This window comes from Rosa chinensis, chromosome 4 (assembly GCF_002994745.2).
Source record: "Rosa chinensis cultivar Old Blush chromosome 4, RchiOBHm-V2, whole genome shotgun sequence".
NCBI lineage: Eukaryota > Viridiplantae > Streptophyta > Magnoliopsida > Rosales > Rosaceae > Rosa > Rosa chinensis.
In genome coordinates this window covers 9,182,178-9,200,591 of record NC_037091.1, presented here as the reverse complement: position 1 = coordinate 9,200,591, position 18,414 = coordinate 9,182,178, and the positions used below count along the sequence as shown (strand labels likewise).

General features: G+C 38.1%; 3 protein-coding genes across 4 annotated transcripts; 1 reads left to right on the top strand and 2 right to left on the bottom strand.

Annotated features, from left to right (window-relative positions):
* Positions 1 to 115: 115 nt before the first annotated feature.
* LOC112196979 (putative pentatricopeptide repeat-containing protein At3g23330) lies at positions 116 to 2,613 on the bottom strand. The gene has a single exon (XM_024337492.2). The coding sequence runs from the start codon at positions 2,454 to 2,456 to the stop codon at positions 264 to 266; it is 2,193 nt and encodes a 730-aa protein (XP_024193260.1). The 5' UTR covers positions 2,457 to 2,613; the 3' UTR covers positions 116 to 263.
* A 992-nt stretch (positions 2,614 to 3,605) lies between these two features.
* LOC112197172 lies at positions 3,606 to 6,933 on the top strand. Its single transcript, XM_024337752.2, has one exon. It carries the CDS (start codon positions 3,727 to 3,729, stop codon positions 6,583 to 6,585), a length of 2,859 nt encoding a protein of 952 aa, XP_024193520.1. The 5' UTR covers positions 3,606 to 3,726; the 3' UTR covers positions 6,586 to 6,933.
* A 3,910-nt stretch (positions 6,934 to 10,843) lies between these two features.
* Positions 10,844 to 17,490, bottom strand: LOC112198331 (serine/threonine-protein kinase tricornered). Of its 2 annotated transcripts, none has more exons than XM_024339429.2 (14): positions 17,221 to 17,490; positions 15,922 to 16,309; positions 15,564 to 15,738; positions 14,784 to 14,867; positions 14,459 to 14,700; positions 14,154 to 14,373; positions 13,509 to 13,588; positions 13,339 to 13,423; positions 12,602 to 12,733; positions 12,395 to 12,508; positions 12,235 to 12,282; positions 11,649 to 11,733; positions 11,512 to 11,568; positions 10,844 to 11,297 (listed from the first exon to the last, which is right to left on the bottom strand). In XM_024339429.2, the coding sequence occupies exons 2-14, from the start codon at positions 16,143 to 16,145 to the stop codon at positions 11,200 to 11,202; spliced, it is 1,644 nt and encodes a 547-aa protein (XP_024195197.1). In that variant the 5' UTR covers positions 16,146 to 16,309; positions 17,221 to 17,490; the 3' UTR covers positions 10,844 to 11,199. The 2 variants fall into 2 exon arrangements, with proteins under 2 accessions (XP_024195197.1, XP_024195198.1); XM_024339430.2 differs by lacking the exon at positions 17,221 to 17,490 and adding an exon at positions 16,891 to 17,136.
* Between the last annotated feature and the right edge of the window lie 924 nt (positions 17,491 to 18,414).

The window sequence follows — 18,414 nt, the reverse complement described above, 5'->3', positions numbered from 1 at the left end:
TGATTGCTTTTAAGATTTCTGTTAATGGGTTCTATAAAGCTGATATTTAAAGGGGTGAGCGGCTCAGAAGCCTTGTATAAAAACAAACTCTATGCGGTAGTTATGAACATGGTGGAACTGATTTGGTATGATTGCCATGTCTTCATACGAAATGTGATGAAACTATAGAGAAGTATAAAGCTGGTCAGGTCTATAAACTTCAAGACATGAACAGCACAATGCTGGGCTTAAATAGGTTGGTATGATCATCTTATTAGGTTCTCTCACCAATAGTCTCGACATGAACACTCCCCACCCCTGAAATGGTGAAACCGGCTATTATCTCTGACAATTATCTCTCTTCCGACTATCTTGGATATAAGTTTCGTTGCTGTGTGGCAATCCACACATACCCGAAGGTTCTTTGTTACTCGAATTGTTGTCCCAGCAGGAGTGCTAATGATGCCAAATGCTATGGCAAGCCTCTCACTGTGGTGACACAACAGGTACTTCTTTTGCTCCTCTTCAACATCTTGGAGCACCTCATTTGTGTTCGGCACATACCCTTCTCGCTCCATCTGCTCCAAGAGAACTTCCAGAGCCTTGGTTATCTCATCATAATATGGGTGGGATTCATCTCCCGCTACAAAAGCATGAACCTTGTTTTTAACTTCAATCCAGCTGCAGGCTGGCTTTTTTTTCATGCCCTTATCTCTCATCGAGACTCTCATTTCTGCCGCTTCTTTCCATTTCTTAGCAGCAGAATATATGTTTGACAGTAGCACATAAGCTCCAACGTTCTCGGGATCAACAGCAAATATTTTTTCAGCAACCTTTTCAGCCAATTCAACATTCTTGTGAACTCTACAAGCAGCCAACAATGTTGACCATACACTTCCTGTTGGTTCTATATGCATGCTAGAGATAAAGCGATAAGCTTCGTCCAACCTTCCAGCTCGACCAAGAAGGTCTGCAACAGCAGCATAGTGCTCTATACCTGGAGCAATCCTATATTTTTTGGTCATACTATTATAATACTTCCAAGCTTCGTCTACCAATCCAGCATGGCTACACGCAGTCAATACAGCCATGAAAGCAACATAAGTAGGCTTTACTGCCTCTCCTTTCATCTTCTCAAACAAGGAAATGGCGTCATGGGCATGACCATGCAATGCATATCCCATAGTCATGGCTGTCCATGACACCATATCATGTTGCTCCATTTTGTCAAAAATCCACCTCGCCATCTTAATGTTACCACATTTTGCATACATGTCCACTAGTGAGCTTGCTATGTAGACATTATCCTCAAATCCGCCCCGTATTATGTATCCATGGAGCTGCTTCCCCAGATGTAGTGTTGTCAAGTGGGCACAAGCTGGAATGATACTTGAAAAGGAGACATCTGTTGGCTTAGTTTTAGCCGTCAACATACACCGAAAGAACACAAGTCCTTCATCAAACATACCATTCTGCACACACCCTCCAATAATCGAGTTCCATGAAATGGAATCGCGCCGACGTAGCAGGTTGAACACCTTTAGCGAGTCCTCCATACGAGTACAGTTTGCATACATGTCGATCAAGCTACTGCCAATGAACACATCTGCATCAAATCCATGTCTTATGGCATACGCATGGATCTCCTTTCCCTTAACAACATCTACATATTCTGCAAAAACCGGAAGCACGCTAGACAAAGTAAAAGAATCAGGCTTCAAGTTGGCACTCCCCATCTCCCTGACCCTCGCTAAAGCCTGTTCATACATCCCATTCTGCGCATCCCCTGCAATCACTGTATTCCAGGACACAATATCTCGTTCTGGCATCACGTCGAAGACCTTCCTCACACTGTCCATTTCAATAACTCTTTCGCCTTCCTTTTGCTTAAACAATCTATCAATGCTCTCACCACCACCGTCAAGTCCCACAGAACCAACCAAATGTCTCCCGAAAGTACCCTCTAGATTTCGGTCGCGACTTTCATCGAGCACTTGGTGTGCACCCAAAATCTCCAACTTGGCGTACATATTCATGAGCGCATTACACGTATACAAATCAAACTCCATACCGCTCCGAACAATGCACCCATGAACGGACTCACCTAACCTCAAGTCCCTAACCGATGCGCACGATTTGAGCACAGAAGGGAAAACATGGCGATCTGGGCACACGCCAAAAGTCCTCATCTCCACAAATGAGGCCAAGGAATGGTGCCAGAGGCCATGGGAAGCGTAGCATCTGATGATGGACTTCCAGGCAATGGTGGAGGGAGGGAAGTGGAGAGTGTTGAAGAGAGTGAGGGTGTGGTGTAGGAGGTTGAGGTTGGAGTAAAGAGAGACGAGGAAGGAGAGGTCGGGAGGTGAAGGGGGTTTGGTTTTGAGGATTTGGGCGTGGAGCTGTTTGGCCTGGGATGGGGTTTTGATGGTGCTGGGGTTTTTGAAGAGGGTTTTGAGTAGGGTTTGGAGGGAGGTCATGGGTTGTTAATGATCAAGGTACAGGCATTGTTCACTTTGAAGGTGGGTTTTGTTTGTGAAGTGATTTGAGGGGAAGAAGATCAAGATTGAAGCTTTTGTTGTTAGGAAACGAAATTCCCGCTCATTTTTTTGGGTTGAAGTGCGGTTTGTGGCAGGAGAAGAGAGCTCTAGTGACTAGTTTTGAAGTCTGTGGGTTAGAATTTTCTTTTAACCTTCCAGCAAATTTTTTTTCTTTCTTTTATTCTGATAATAATAGTTAAAAAAAAAGAAAAAGGACTAGTTAATTTGATCTTCCATTTTTTCTTATTTCCATAGATGTTATGCAACAGTGAAGAACTTGAGAATCCGTGATTTGATCTCTTGACTTAATATGCATATATTTGCATTTTGTGGGATCAAATTTTCATAACGTGAACTTGTGAAAATTTTGTTCAAGTAAAAAGAGATTTAAACATTTCTCAGCCTTTTGATTAAGATTAAGTATAGAAAGAGATTTTTTTATATATTTTTTAACCTCACTTCATCCTTTTCGTGAAGTCAGTGAGATTTGAACATGTGACCTCCATAATGTCAGTTATTCTAGATAACTAACATACCACAACTCACTGGCAAAAGACTATGACCATGGCGGTCAATTATATCGATGACAAGTATACTATGACATTATTTGGTTGACCAATTCTTTTATAAGACATTTTCAATAGTAAATCACACTTCCTTTCTCAAAAAAAAAAAAAAATAGTAAATCACACTTCACAACAGATTACTTAACCAAAAATGAGGCAAGATTCTTATGAATCCTACCAAGGATAAGTATCCTCAATCCTTTCCCCCTACCTCCCTCCCGATTGATCTTTTCAGTCCTGTATATACTCCTCTCCAGACTTTGTCACCATCATCGCTCTTTCTTTCTTTAGATGCTCTAATTGTTATACATTTAATCTAATCGACTTATAATTTTGATACATTAGTTTAGAGTTATTCTATAACTTTCTTGTCTCTTTCTATATCGAAAATAAATTGACGCAAAGTAAGCGGCAAGTCACTTTTTTTATTTTTTATTTCCGAGAAAAGACCAAAGAGGTAATTAACCAAAAGTATTTTAGATGGTAAAATTTTATTTCTATAATATTAGGGGTAAAATCATTTCCAAAACCCGAAAGAGGGGACATCATTTCCAGAACCCGTAGACTCTCTTCACTCTCCCCAACTATAAATCTCTCAGTTGACTCTCACTGTCACCAGTTAGCCGTAATTCGATAACTCCGAGATGGATCGCCGTCCCCTTCCTCGCCGTCCCCGGCCGTTCTTCATCGCCGCCGTCATCATTTCCAGTCTTCTACTCGTCTTCCTACCTCAATCGGCGTCCGGATCTCCCTCCAGAACTCGCAGACCCACCACCAAGCCCTCATCGGTCTTCTCTCTCTTCAACCTCAAGCAGAAGTCCCGCTTCTGGAGCGAGTCCGTCATCCGCAACGACTTCGACGACCTGGAGTCTCCGGCCGCCGCGAAAACCACCTTCGCCAACTTCACCGCCGCAGGTAACGTCGCAAATTACCTAAAACTCCTTCCGATTGAGTCTATGTACCTGCCGGTCCCCGTGAATTTCATCTTCGTTGGATTCGACGGGAACGGGAACCAGGAGTTCAAGCTTCACGCTGAGGAGCTTGAGCGGTGGTTCACGAAAATTGACCATGTATTTGCGCACGCTAGGGTTCCCCAAATTGGGGAAACCCTAACCCCTTTTTACAAGATTAGTGTAGATAAGGAGCAGAGGCATCATCTTCCTCTGGTGAGTCACGTGAAATACAATCTTTCTGTTCATGCGATTCAAATGGGGGAGAAGGTGACCTCGATTTTCGAGAAGGCTGTGAGTGTTTTGGCTCGAAAAGATGAGGTGAGTGGTGATGGAGATGTTGCTTTGTGGCAAGTGGATGTAGATATGATGGATGTGCTTTTCAGTAGCCTTGTTGGGTATCTTGAGATTGGCAGTGCATATAACATTTTCGTGTTGAATCCCAAGCGTGACTCGAAGAGGGTTAAGTATGGTTACCGGAGAGGGCTGTCGGATTCAGAAATGAGGTATCTGAAGGCGAATGCGAGTGTGATGCAGAGTAAGATTGTTGAGTCGGCGGGGAGGGTTCCGGATACTGTGGCTGCGCTTGATAAGATTAAGGGTAAGAGGCCTTTGTATGAGAAGCATCCGATGGCAAAGTTTGCGTGGTCTGTGACGGAAGATACTGATACGGTGGAGTGGTACAATGCGTGTGAACAAGCGCTGGACAATGTGGAGAAGTTGTATCAAGGGAAGGAAACTGCGGATGTAATTCAGAACAAAGTCGTACAGTTATTGAATGGGAAGCATGAGGATTTGAAGCTTCTTTACAATAAGGGATTGAAATCTGGAGACTTTAGTGATCTTCATACTGAATGTCTTACAGATACATGGATTGGAAAGGAGAGGTGGGCATTTATTGACTTGAGTGCAGGCCCTTTCTCATGGGGACCAGCTGTTGGTGGGGAAGGTGTGCGGACAGAACTAAGTATTCCCAATGTACAAAAAACAATTGGTGCAGTTTCAGAAATTACGGAGGATGAAGCTGAAGATCGCTTGCAAGATGCTATTCAGGAAAAGTTTGCTGTATTTGGTGATAAAGATCATCAGGCTATTGATATTCTTCTAGCAGAGATTGATATATATGAGCTTTTTGCTTTCAAACATTGCAAAGGAAGGAAAGTAAAGCTTGCGCTTTGTGAAGAACTTGATGAGAGAATGAGGGATTTGAAGAATGAGCTCCAATCATTTGAAGGTGAAGAATATGATGATAGTCATAAGAAAAAGGCTGTAGATGCATTAAAGCGAATGGAGAATTGGAATTTGTTTAGTGATACTCAGGAGGAATTTCAGAATTACACAGTTGCACGTGATACTTTTCTTTCGCATTTAGGTGCAACATTGTGGGGGTCTATGAGACACATTATATCACCTTCCGTAGCAGATGGTGCATTCCATCATTATGATACAATATCGTTTCAGTTGTTTTTCATCACACAGGAGAAAGTTAGACATATTAAACAATTGCCTGTTGATCTCAAGGCTCTCCAGCACGGACTCTCCTCATTGTTGTTACCATCTCAGACACCCGCTTTCAGTCAGCATATGCTACCACTTTCTGAGGATCCTGCTTTGGCAATGGCCTTTTCGGTGGCACGAAGAGCAGCAGCTGTCCCACTATTGCTTGTTAATGGAACTTACAGGAAAACTGTTCGTGCCTATCTTGATTCCTCCATTGTCCAGTATCAGTTGCAGAGACTGAATGATCAAGGCTCTTTAAAAGGGAAGCTTGCCCACAGCCGATCTACACTGGAAGTTCCAATCTTTTGGTTCATCCATGGTGAACCGTTGTTAGTTGACAAGCATTATCAGGCAAAGGCTCTTTCTGATATGGTTATTGTTGTTCAGTCAGATTCTTCATCATGGGAAAGCCACTTGCAGTGTAATGGGCAGCCACTTTTCTGGGATTTGAGGAGGCCCATAAAAGCTGCATTGGCTGCTGCTTCTGAACATCTTGCTGGTTTGCTACCCCTTCATTTAGCTTACAGTCATGCCCGTGAAACTGCAATTGAGGACTGGATGTGGTCAGTTGGGTGCGACCCTCATTCCATTACTTCTCAAGGCTGGACCCTTTCACAATTTCAGTCTGACACAATTGCTCGGAGCTATATCATCACAACTCTAGACGAGTCAATACAGATTGTCAATTCAGCCATTCATCTTCTAGGCTTGGAGCGAACAACTGAAAAAACCTTTCAACTTGTTCTGTCCGAAGAGCGGGATCTACTTAACAAGTACAACTATGTTGTCAGTCTGTGGAAAAGGATTTCCACTACTACTGGAGAATTGCGATATGCAGATGCCATGAGGATGCTACATACCCTAGAGGATGCATCAAAACAGTTTGTTGATAAAGTAAATGCAACTATAGCCAATCTCCACCCAATCCACTGTACAAAAGAGAGGAGAGTACATGTGGAGTATAATTTGTCTACAATTCCAGCTTTCTTGGTTGTCCTGGGTGTTCTCTATCTTGTGTTAAGGCCGAGACGACCAAAGCCAAAAGTTAACTGAAAATCCTGCAAAGGGTATTTTATGGTTCTTTAGGTGAAGTGGTTAGAAGATATACACCGTTAAGCTTGTGGTTGTAGCTGTGTTCAAGGCAGTGAATCTATACACTTAACAGCAGAGTTTTCTGAAATGGCCACCAGGAAATACTGGATAACTTGTTGAGTTGTTAGCCCCTCCGCCCTCTTGTAACTTTTACCAAATATGCACTTTTCTTCTCTTGTTTTAGCCTATATTTGGTCATTGAGCTCTGATCTGAATTTGTATGTCTAAAGGTTGTGCAATGCAGCAAATTTTGTTTGGTATACAATGTTTTAGTCAGAAATCAGGTTGCTTAAACACGTGATACTGTCATTTTCATTCACTTTTTTTATTTCGTGAGTGTGAATAATAAGAGTGGCTGATAAGACTCATTGCTGCTATCGAGTCGGTATGTTGACACTTCCCTACTCACGACGTTGGCACTTCGTCAGATTTTGAGTCTCCTTGGTCAATATGACCATTTTTCTTGCCTCATGGTGTACCGGAGATCTTGCATCTCTAGTTGGAAGTGGTGTTCAGGCCTTTTGGTCTGACCTTGTTATAAGTGGTCAAGTAATGGCCTTGATTGTACTATTCATACCGCTTGTAACTTCTCCCTTATGAATGCAATTATTTGATCAAAAGAAATACTCATTGCCCCTATTGCCACTTCCACATTTTGTTGTAAATGAAAGGAGAATCCATATCTCCTTCAAAGTGTTTCACATTTGTATAGCATGCTTGATTTTCAAGTATTCCCTTAGGCATTGATCATTCCATCTTTTTACAATACTACATCAGCCAAAATATTACACGAAAAATAAAGTAGTGAACTAATGACATAATTTATTTCATATCTAATAAGTGTGTATGTATCATCTTAACAATATCATTAAAAGTGAGCTTAATGATAGAAATATTAAGGTTTCTAGAGCTACAGTGATAAAAGTATAAAAATTATTAGATGGGAGTAGAGGCAGAGGAGGATAGTGGGAAAATTGGTCTAAGAAAAAATGGATGAGTAGAGCCTTTTCCTTTTTTGAGTGAGAAAGAATCAATGAAGATCTCTAGGGGAGTGGCTGGATTGTTTTTGAGTTTTGATATATATAAAAAAACACTTTAAGATCTTCCAAAATCCAGCATTTAATAAAATCCTTAAAAGTCCTTATACTTTTAAATATCTCCATATTTAAAAAGATAATCTTAAACTTTAATTGAATATACCAAGATTTTAAAGCATTGTTTAAAATCTCAATTGAATACCCATAGACTTTTGAAATACAAAAAAAATCAAGAAATGAATACACTCCTCTCAATAATAATATAGATATGTCATAACTGACATGTGCGCCAAATTCCGTAAGCCAAAAATCAATTATCATCACATCCAATGGCTATAATTTGAAAATGAAAAAAAACTATTTTTCTAATCAATGATATAATGATAGTTGTAAATAACAGCAATAAATGGCTATAATTTGAAAACGACAAAAAAACAAAAAACAAAAACGGCTATTTTTGCAATCAATGATAGAATGATATTTTGCATCTCCAACCATCTTTAGTAAAAAACTAAAGTCATTTCATAAATTCATCACATGCTGCTGGAGCCCACCTCAATTCTTGCCTCACCACATATGACTTTCGTTCTACAATGTGTAGTCATTTTGACTCCCCTTTTGGCTCAAACGCCAAAATGACTCTATGTTGGCTATTGTTAGAGATGGTGAATTTTGATTGGGGAAGCCATTTTGGTTTTTGACTCCATGGTTGGAGTTGCTCTTAGTCATTCAATATTGTTTTCAATAATTTTATGTATATATTACCACGGCAACTTTGGAACAGAGTATACCATATATTCAATGTTTATTGGATTTCTTCACCTCGCGGCCGTTTACTGCAGAAGATCTATGCAGACAGGTAATTTAATCACCACACATGGCAACTTTAGGGTGCGTTTGGATGATAAAATTATAAAATCCGTAGGAATTTATAAATGATGGAATCTTTAACTCCATCAATCTAAAATTCCATTAATTGCAATTTCTGTTGTTTGGTTGCATCTATTTAGGATTTGAAATGTCTAATAAATTAAGCAAGTTTAAAACAAATAAAAAGATAAAATAGAAAAAAAAAATCTTGTTTTGGAAATAAAAATTGAATACTGCAAAGGAATTCGTAAATGACACCTATTTTGGTGGAAATTGAAGTGATGAATTTAAATAATGAATTCCTTCATTTTTCTCCACAGAGAAATTTAAAATTTCCAATTTGATAATGCCAAACGAGGGAATTGGCTTTTAGGAATTATGAAATCCTCACTTTCAATTAAATTCCATCATTTTTTCCCTCATCCAAACGCACTCTAAGGTTTTGTTATATTTCTGTATTGTCCTTCTATGCTAGCATTGTTATTCCAAGTAATTGCCTTGGTCACTTCTCTCTTGAAAAGGGGCACAAGCCTTTGTTTCTGTTTGGGGATTCATTTTTTGATGCCGGAAAGGCGGAAACAGTAACAACATCAACACTACCAAGATTGCTCAGGCCAACTACTGGCCATATGGAGAAACCTATTTCGGGTACCCCACCGGGAGATTCAAGGAAGGGAAGAAGGCATGCTGTGGAAGTGGTCCATACAGAGCCATTAACTGTGGAGGACGGGCCAGAGAAAGAGTATGAACTATGTGACAATCCTAAGGACCGTGTGTTCTTCGATGGCGGTCATCCTACATAAAGAACTAACCAGCAATTTTCCAAGCTAATGTGGAGTGGAAATTCCAATGTCACATGGCCTTGCAATATTCAAGAACTATTTGGAACTCTTTGGGCAAAATATGTGTGTTTGAGCTGAGGAAAACTTCTAGGACTCGACTAGTCATTATTTATATTTGCTGAATAAACAAGTTTGGTATACCTTAGCTTTCGGAAATATGTTGAATTCAAATAAGCATATAAAAACAGCCTTAGCTTTCACTATAGGCTCCTCATCGCTGACTAAAAGTAATCTGGTCAGGAAACACTAGTTCTTTAAATATCCACCACATCCACGAGTAATTTCGTTTTTTATTCTTATGTCAAACTTCGCTGATCTTGCAAGATATAAACCTAACTGATAATATTGCAAAATATTGTTTACTCGATTGCTTCTTTTCAATTATTTCAAGCATGTCATCAGCACCTCAGAAACTTTGATGGAGAAAAAATGCTACCACATATCAGATTGATGACTATTTTAATTCAACCAACGAGGTCAAATGTACGTTGTGATCTGCTAGGAGCAGTAATTTTCTTCTTCCATAAGTTAAACTTACGGACCTTTTTATATAATTCGAAATAGAGGACCAGATTATCCATAGTAAATCTTAACTAAAAATGGCAATTGCTTTGAAGTTTCAAATACTTGTCCTGGCTTTTTGTGTAAGCCTCTTCATTCCAACCAGCTCTTATGGCCATCCTAGTCTTCATAAAGAGCATGCAGCTTTGTTCATCTCTGGTGATTCACTTTTCGATGTTGGAAATAACGACTACATATATAGTTTCAGGCAAATTTCTTCGGGTCCTCCACTGGTAGATTTTCAAATGGACGTCTAATCCCGGATATCATTGGTTAAGATTATTTCCATTTTATTCGATACTAGAGATAGCTAGTTGAATATCAACTATTTCCACTTCCACATCTGTTTGTAAGTGAAAGGGGCCTTCTTGGTGGATAGGAATGAATGGTTCTTGGAGATATGCAAATTTTGTATCATACATTTGAGCACCTGCTGGGGATTGTGCAATGCTTGGTATGTTGAGTATCATCTTTAGCCAGATCCAGCGCATTTCTTGTTATAGGAGAAACTCCAGAAAGTGGGAATGTTGGGTTCTTCTAAGCATAGTGGGTTTCAAGGTCTTGACTGTGATTGTACTCCAGGCTCTGGGATTATTTCTACAACCAGCATTTCTTTCCATTCGAAACTGGTGTAGAATAGATGATACTCTTAACATACCCCATCTATTGCATTCCAAGTTCCATTTCCAGTTTACAGCGAGTAATTTGACATTACTGGTTTATGCAATTGATGACTGGAGTTTACAATAAGTTTGGTAAACGCATCACCAAACCTGTCTTCAAATTTTACCATTCCAGTCCCAAATTGCATGTCAATTTTTCAAATTTGAACCTCAAATGAGCAAACAAAAATCCAGAATTCCCAGGACTCTCCCACAAACTAGTTAACACGAGAGGGGGTCACAATGGTGACGATTTACAAACATTTTCTCTATAAAGCATTGGTAGGATTATCACCAACACAAGTTAAATACATGAACAAATTTTGACAATTGTACACTGATTTTTGCATCTGGACAATGTAAGGAAAAAAAATAAAGAATACACAACAATTTTCAAAAGAAAAGGCCGATATTTACTTCGCAGAATATATGACAAAAAACAATTTAGCAGACCCAAAAGCTAACTAAAATGCCAAACCACTTGTTCTGAATGTTAGGGCCTTTGCCGTCCATCTTTCGCACAAATGACAAATTAATCACCAAATCGTTCTCTTTGGTTGGGATCTCTACTGACACTGGGAGTTATGCGAATTCCAGTGCACTTCACTGGGATCCACTGTGTTTCTCAGGAACTTCTAGTTGGGGAGGGAGGAGTTTCAAAAAGCTGCCTTGAACAGGTTGATTGGTTGCTGACTCATCATCTGACATAGACAAACCAAATCAATAAGAACAAATGAACACTTTCTTTAAATGAATCACTTGGATTTAGAAAGAAAGCACCAATTCTCTTTCTGTGAGTTTTTAACATTTGATACAAACAATTGAACTAGAATGTCAAACCCAACTCGTGTTAATCCACATATCCTACCCCTTAGTTTCACAGCAGAAAATAACCAGCTATTCAGAAGATCTTACCAAAAAGGGACTTGATGGACGGCCTCTTAGGTTTTGTGCTCTTCTTCTTCAAATCAGCTGCATTATTGCATACATTTAAGAAAATTTGAACACAGAGAATAAGTGAGTAAGCATATATAAAGGATGAAAAATAATACCTATCCCCGGCAATTGATTATCATTTACAATTTCGAAGTTCTTGTATGTGTAACCCACAAAGTTGACATCCTTAGAGGACAGCATCTATAATAAATATAGCAATTAGTCAAAGCCATTGTTAGAATATTTATACCTCATAATTAACACATTAGAGAAAGTACACAGCTTCTAATTTATTGTTATAGAACATTTTCATGCAAAATTACTTGTTCTCCTGTAAACCTGGGTCTATATAGAAGTGATACTGGCAAAGTGCATACTTGATGTAGAACAGCAGCTACTATTCTCTCTAAAGAAAGCATTCAAGTGATTTTCTCATATACATATACATCTTTTGACTTTTAAGAAAATGAGATCAAAGAAAAGCTATCTTGAGACAGGTTGAAAAAGGCTTCAGTTTTGATAAAGCGATTTCAGCTAACCAACCAACATCATATGGAACCCCATATTCAGTTGAAACAGAGCTAAGATTAGTTGACAAGATGCTCAAACAGCAGAAGTAATATGAGAAAGTGACATAAATATACCAGAGCAGAGCTCTAGCCTTACAAATGGGTACAATTGAATTTGAAACTATGGACGAACCTTTCTCCATGGACCAGCTCTTGCTGACGTTTCAATTTGGTTGTCAGTCTGCGACAAGCAAATCACAAAAGAGTTAGAAACGGTTAGCAAAAACATGCCTGACCGCCTGAGAATGGATATTCTATCTGAGTACATGTGCGCAAATGAAATTAGACATTACCTCTTCAAACTTCTCAAAGTTCTGAGTATCCAATTCATCATTGACCTCAGGGATAAATGCAGCCTTTATTTGATACAATTTGTCCCATTCAATGCCTTTAAACCAGTGGTGAGCCTGAATATAACAGGGCCAACTAGTTAACACCAATTATGAGTCCAATACTAACATTAGATTAGAGAATCTAGAACAGAACACACCACACAACACCTTAATTTCATCTGCCCCTTTAGTTCCAAGCCTCTGATCTACATTACATAAGAGTTTACCAATGAGATCCTTTGCTTCTGGAGAGAGTTTAGCTTCTTCAGGAAATTTCAAATGAGTCCTCCAATTAACTATCTGCATAAATTGAGAAAAGAGGTACTTTTTGGTCATTAATGACGGCGTGGGAAAAAGAAAAGAAATAGAATGGGTCAGTAAAATTATTCGAAGTTGGGACCATTAATGTTAGGGTAGTTCATCTTTATCACTCTAGAGCTACAAGCCTGACAACTTAATTTTAAATAACAATATGTGTGAATAACTGAAAAATGCTTTCAAAGAAGGATTCAGCACTAAACCCTGAATAAGATATATATGGTATGAGTGTATGACATGTTCGTAGCTTGAAATATATCCTGACCAAGAACCCCCATTGAACAAAGAACTTTAAAATACTAGCAGTAATAAGGATTTCTTTTCTGAGAGAAAAGAATCTATGACTATGCTATCCATGCAATGAAGTCTGAAGTTTGTTGATGCTCTGTTCGTTTCTTGTTATCTAAGGGACTTGGTGAGAATCAAAAATCTCTAATCACTAGAAAGCAAGCTCGATATATACACCGATCACAAACATGACCACAGAAACTACATTCTACCAGTGTCATCCACAGTCAATGTCCCTAAAGTCATACCATGGTAGATGTTGACATAAGAATGAAATAGACAAGTGTTCTTCAAATTACCTTCCTACAAGTTGACATGGGTTCATCTGAATAAAAGGGTGGATATCCCACAAGCATTTCATACATGATAGCCCCAAGAGACCACCTGTGACAGCATAACAAATATCTCATTGGGGTGTATCAGAAGAAAAAATAGATTTGGAAAGGCAAAGAGATTATTTTACACTGACCAATCACATTCCATTCCATATCCTTTCTTCAGCAAAACTTCCGGGGCAATATAGTCTGGGGTTCCAACTGTAGAATAAGCCTGCAACAATGGTTAAAGAACTGTAAATAACCATATCGTCACAAAGGGTGTACTTACGATATCTCTAGGTTCAGTCCAGAAAAGGAGATATCTATAGGTATATGATATTAGTAAATACTCTTTTGATATTGAGAAGAAAATGGGGTAATGCTATTTAAAATACATCTAGTCATAAGCAACAAAGAATAATGATTAGTAATCGGATGTTTGAATAGTCAAGTTAGTAAACTGAAATGAGGTGAAGGGAGATGAAAATAGAAATGCGAAGTAGTATGAAAGTTAAAATCATATGGTTACTGAAGATGCACGAGTCAGTATTATTTTCAACGAATCAGGTAACATGAATGATTTCACGGAAAGGGCCCCAACTAGCACATAGAAGTAGGACTTGTGTTCTGAACCACATAGATTTGTATTTTTAACAATAAATTCTTTGTTGAGTACACTGACTTCAACAAATGATGGTATGTAAAAATTCCTTCAGAGTAAGGACTCAAAGAAAAGCATGCTGAAGATGGTAGTATACTAATGATAGCTATATCAGGAACATGATAATAGAACTTACAAGCATCCTCCGATTTCTCTGCCAATGCTGCAGTTGCTCCTGTTGTGTACGTTTTGGTGCTACAGGGCGTCCATCACTTTGAAGCGCCCCACTAAGGTTTTTCCCCATAGAAAAATCCTTTTCTTGGAGAATGCTGCAGTCCAATGGCTTACACAATCCAAAATCTGATAATTTCATGTGACCATGTCTATCAAGCAGCAAGTTGTCAGGCTTAATATCTCTGAAATGTATTAGCACAAACAAGACATAAGATAAAGATTATAAGCATATATATGTCTTCCAGGCATACTCAGATAAATCGTTACCTATGAATGTAATTATGTTTATGAATGGATTCAATAGCTAGGACTGTTTCCCCAACATAAAACCTGGCCTCATCTTCTGTCAGTGTATCTTTGCGCATCAGTAGAGTCATCATATCTCCACCAGGGAGATATTCCATAATGAGGTATAAGTACTCGTCATCCTGGAAGGAGCAGTAGAGCTTGACGATACAATTACTGTCAACCTCTGCAAGTAGATTCCTCTCAGCTTTCACATGTTCGACCTAAAGAAAAAGATATGCGTGAGCACTAAACTAAGGAAAAATCGAGTTAGATGGAAGAAGAAGACCTGAAAAAACAGGTATACCTGGCCTCTCCGAAGCATTTCTGATTTCTTAAGCTTCTTCATTGCATAGACCTGACCAGTTGCTTTCTCCTTACAGATTCTAACCTACACCAGAGAAAGAAAATAGGTAAAAAATATCTTGGTAACTTGAATGCAATGTTTTTTTTTCTATTTATTCTTTTGTTTTTTTTTATTTACAGCAGAAAAGTTTAATAGAAAAAGGCAATAAAGTGCAATACATTACAATATTGTAAGGCATAATGCATGAAAACAAGGCCACCTTATCAAGAATAATTATGTATGCCACAAACAGTTGAACTGTTTGTCTATTATGAACTAGGAACTCCATGCAATCTAAGCACTAACATGCAATGATGGTACTTTTTATCTATTTTGTTTATTTAACAGATGCTACTAAAGCACATTTGACAGAAAAAATAAATAAATCCAGACACGGTAATGTGGTTTTCCAGGCACATCAGATCTAACAAAGGACATATGTCAAAACTCCCAAATCATAATCATTGTGAATATACAGCTACATGTACTTGTTCTCATGAACTCTCCTAGAATGGACTCTGCAATATTTAAAGTTAAACAACAAAAGAAAAATGGATGAGGGAGAGGAAAAGTAAGAAAAATGTAGGTTTATAAAGAAACTCATTTGCAGTCACATGGCCTTTGCTTTCTCAAAACCCATTCAGAGACTCAATACAATATGAATACACAAATTAGATCGTGGTATGTGGTATAACAGGAAAACGGTGATACAGTATTACATTTACTAAAAGAAGGCCATACCTCACCAAATGCACCCTTTCCTATCATTGTCAGTGGCTCAAAATCATCAGCACCCATCTTATGCCTCTGAATACGCATATATTCTGTTTCCTTCTTCTCTAAATACTTTAGCAAGTTGTTTTGCTCTTCCTCAGAGACTTCAGCATCAGCCAACTTCTTTTCTAGTATATCACGTCTGTATAAAAAGCATCTACCATCACTCCGAGTAAAAGAAATAGATAAAAGTCAAAACATAGATTGATCTCATTACTTTCATACTCAAGCACTATATACAATAGCATTGAGTACTTTAGCAAGATGTCTCACACAATTACTCTGTCTAACAACACATATATAAAGAGAATTAGTAAATTCATACCGCTCCTTCCTCTCCTGCAAACTTTTCATTTGCTTCTTGTAATGATTCTCTATATACTGCTTTGCAGCTGCAACCTTCTGCTTGGTTACATTTGAAGGTACTTCTTCCGTTGCTGTTGGTCCTTTTGACGCCTCTTTCCCATTGCCTCTTGTATCCCTGCTCTTTGAAGACTTCACCTTCTCTTTGGACTTGAATTTTTTCAACAAGGACCTTACAAACTCCATTTTTTTTCTTTCACTCAACTAATTCAAAAACACAAAATCCACTCTTTTAAATGTACATTTTATCTCCCTGATACTGAAGTGAACAGAAGTCATCAGATAAGAGTCTCATAGAAACTTCTCTAAGCCCATTCATCATCAACTACACATCGAGCAATGCACGCTTCCTGCATTGACAAACAAACCAAACACCCGTTAATTAACCAATTATAATTCAAATCACATCCCCAATAACCATCTCTATCCGATTATAAACAAAAACAGATGGAAAACAATTGACTGCACTGTCCGTTGTAGTCAATGGAAGTAACATTCACAAGACAATACAAGATCACAAACACATCTAGTCAAGAAAACAAGAAATACCGGAAACCAGGTCAGTCAGCAAAAGTTTCTCATTTGGATTCCTAGCATGTAGTCAATGTGGTATTCAATTCACAGTCAATAACTACTCAATACAAAACCCATTACAAGAATACCATAAACAAACCCACAAAGTCATCACCTTTGTCGATTTTTTTTTTTTTTGAAAGAAAAGAGTACAAATTGACAGTAGTCAAATGTCATGAAAATTTTCAAATCTGGAAGCACAACTTCCATCCATTTACATTTTCGGCTATAACAAGAACCACCAAGAAAGGCCCTTAAATTAGCCGAAACCCACACAAACAACCACATTACTAAAAAAACAGCAAATCTAGCATCCCAATCTTACTGCTTTCTCCTATGAACAGACAACTCAACATACCCAATTCCGAAACTTGAAAAAGAATCCTTCTTGAAGATCCAAACAACCCAACTGAGATTACCCAATGACATACACTACAAATGAATCATTTCCCACTCAAGAACTTGTTACCAACCTAACCCACAATTCGATCAAATCCACACAAAAAAAAAAGAAAGAAAAAAAAAGAATAAAACAAACCAAACCCAACAAAATCAGACAACAAGAGACAGCGACAGTGGGGATAAAAATCCCAACTTGACATACAGCAGTGAATTGAAAGCAAATCAGAGTTTCGATTCAAGAGAGAGAAAGACAGAAGAGAGAGAGAGTGTGGGTTAGAGTACAAACCCCGTAGGAAAAGTGAAGTGGGAATGGGAAAGTGAAACCCTAGAGAGATGTTGTTGTTGTTGGGTGTTGAAGCAGAACAAGAATAAGAAGAAAGTAGTGGAGAAGTGAAGAAGAGAAGCACTTGGTGTTGTTGTTGTTCTTGTTGTTGTTCATGAGTTATGATGATGATGATGATTCTGATGCCTCTCCATTGCCATTCCCTCTCTCTCTCTCTCTCTCTCTTTATTTTTCCTTTTTTCCTCTTTCTTTTTCAAAAGTTGCTAACTCCCCTTTGACTCTTTTCAGTTTTCATAGCTAGCATTGCTCTATTAATTAGCTTATAGATATGTGAGTTTTCAATCACTTTAGTCCATTTTTTATATTTTATTTCCTACTGTGATTGTCTCCCTGTCTCTGCATTTCTCCTCTTTTTTTATATATGTTTTTGTCTACAAGATTTTCATGTATGATTCATTTTAATGGTTGCATCTATAGTTTCCCTATATCAAAACAACAATTTTCTCATTGAAATGACAGAAACTATATAATCTAATACACATTTCTTCTTCACCGCAAAAATAAAATAAAAATAATACACATTTCTTCTTCATATATCTCCATACATTATGTGAGAGTGTGAGACGATTAGAAACATCTAGCGTACGTATTACGGTTTATGTTACAACTAATGAAAAATAAAGTAAACAATGACATGAGTAATAGCACAAACACATTGGGAGGCAAATTATTCATGCTGAAGTTTGATTAGGTCTAAAGAGTGGCGAAGAATGTATTAAGTTAGTTGCTACTATTTCTCAACATAAGAACAATTGTGCATTTCTATTGAAATTTTGGTTGGCCGAACAACGAATAAGGAGTCCACATCAAGGTGTATTTAGGTAACCCTAAATTAGTTTAGTTCGTATCCTGCCATGCAACATTGGAAAAAAAAAAAACATTGAGATAATATGATCTCAAAGAAAATCAAAATTTTCCTTATTTATGTCGTAGATGGCGAATCATATCCATTTCCACACAAAATGACGTAAATGAAATGTACGTAAAAGACAATAAATACTCTATCATTAACTAAAAATTGATGTGTTATAATTATTCAGATCAAGACCCGGACATCACCGGAAAAGGTCGCATGTCTGCATGTGAAACCAAAGAAAATAGGTAGCGAAGGATCTCATCAAGCTATGAGTTGTAGAG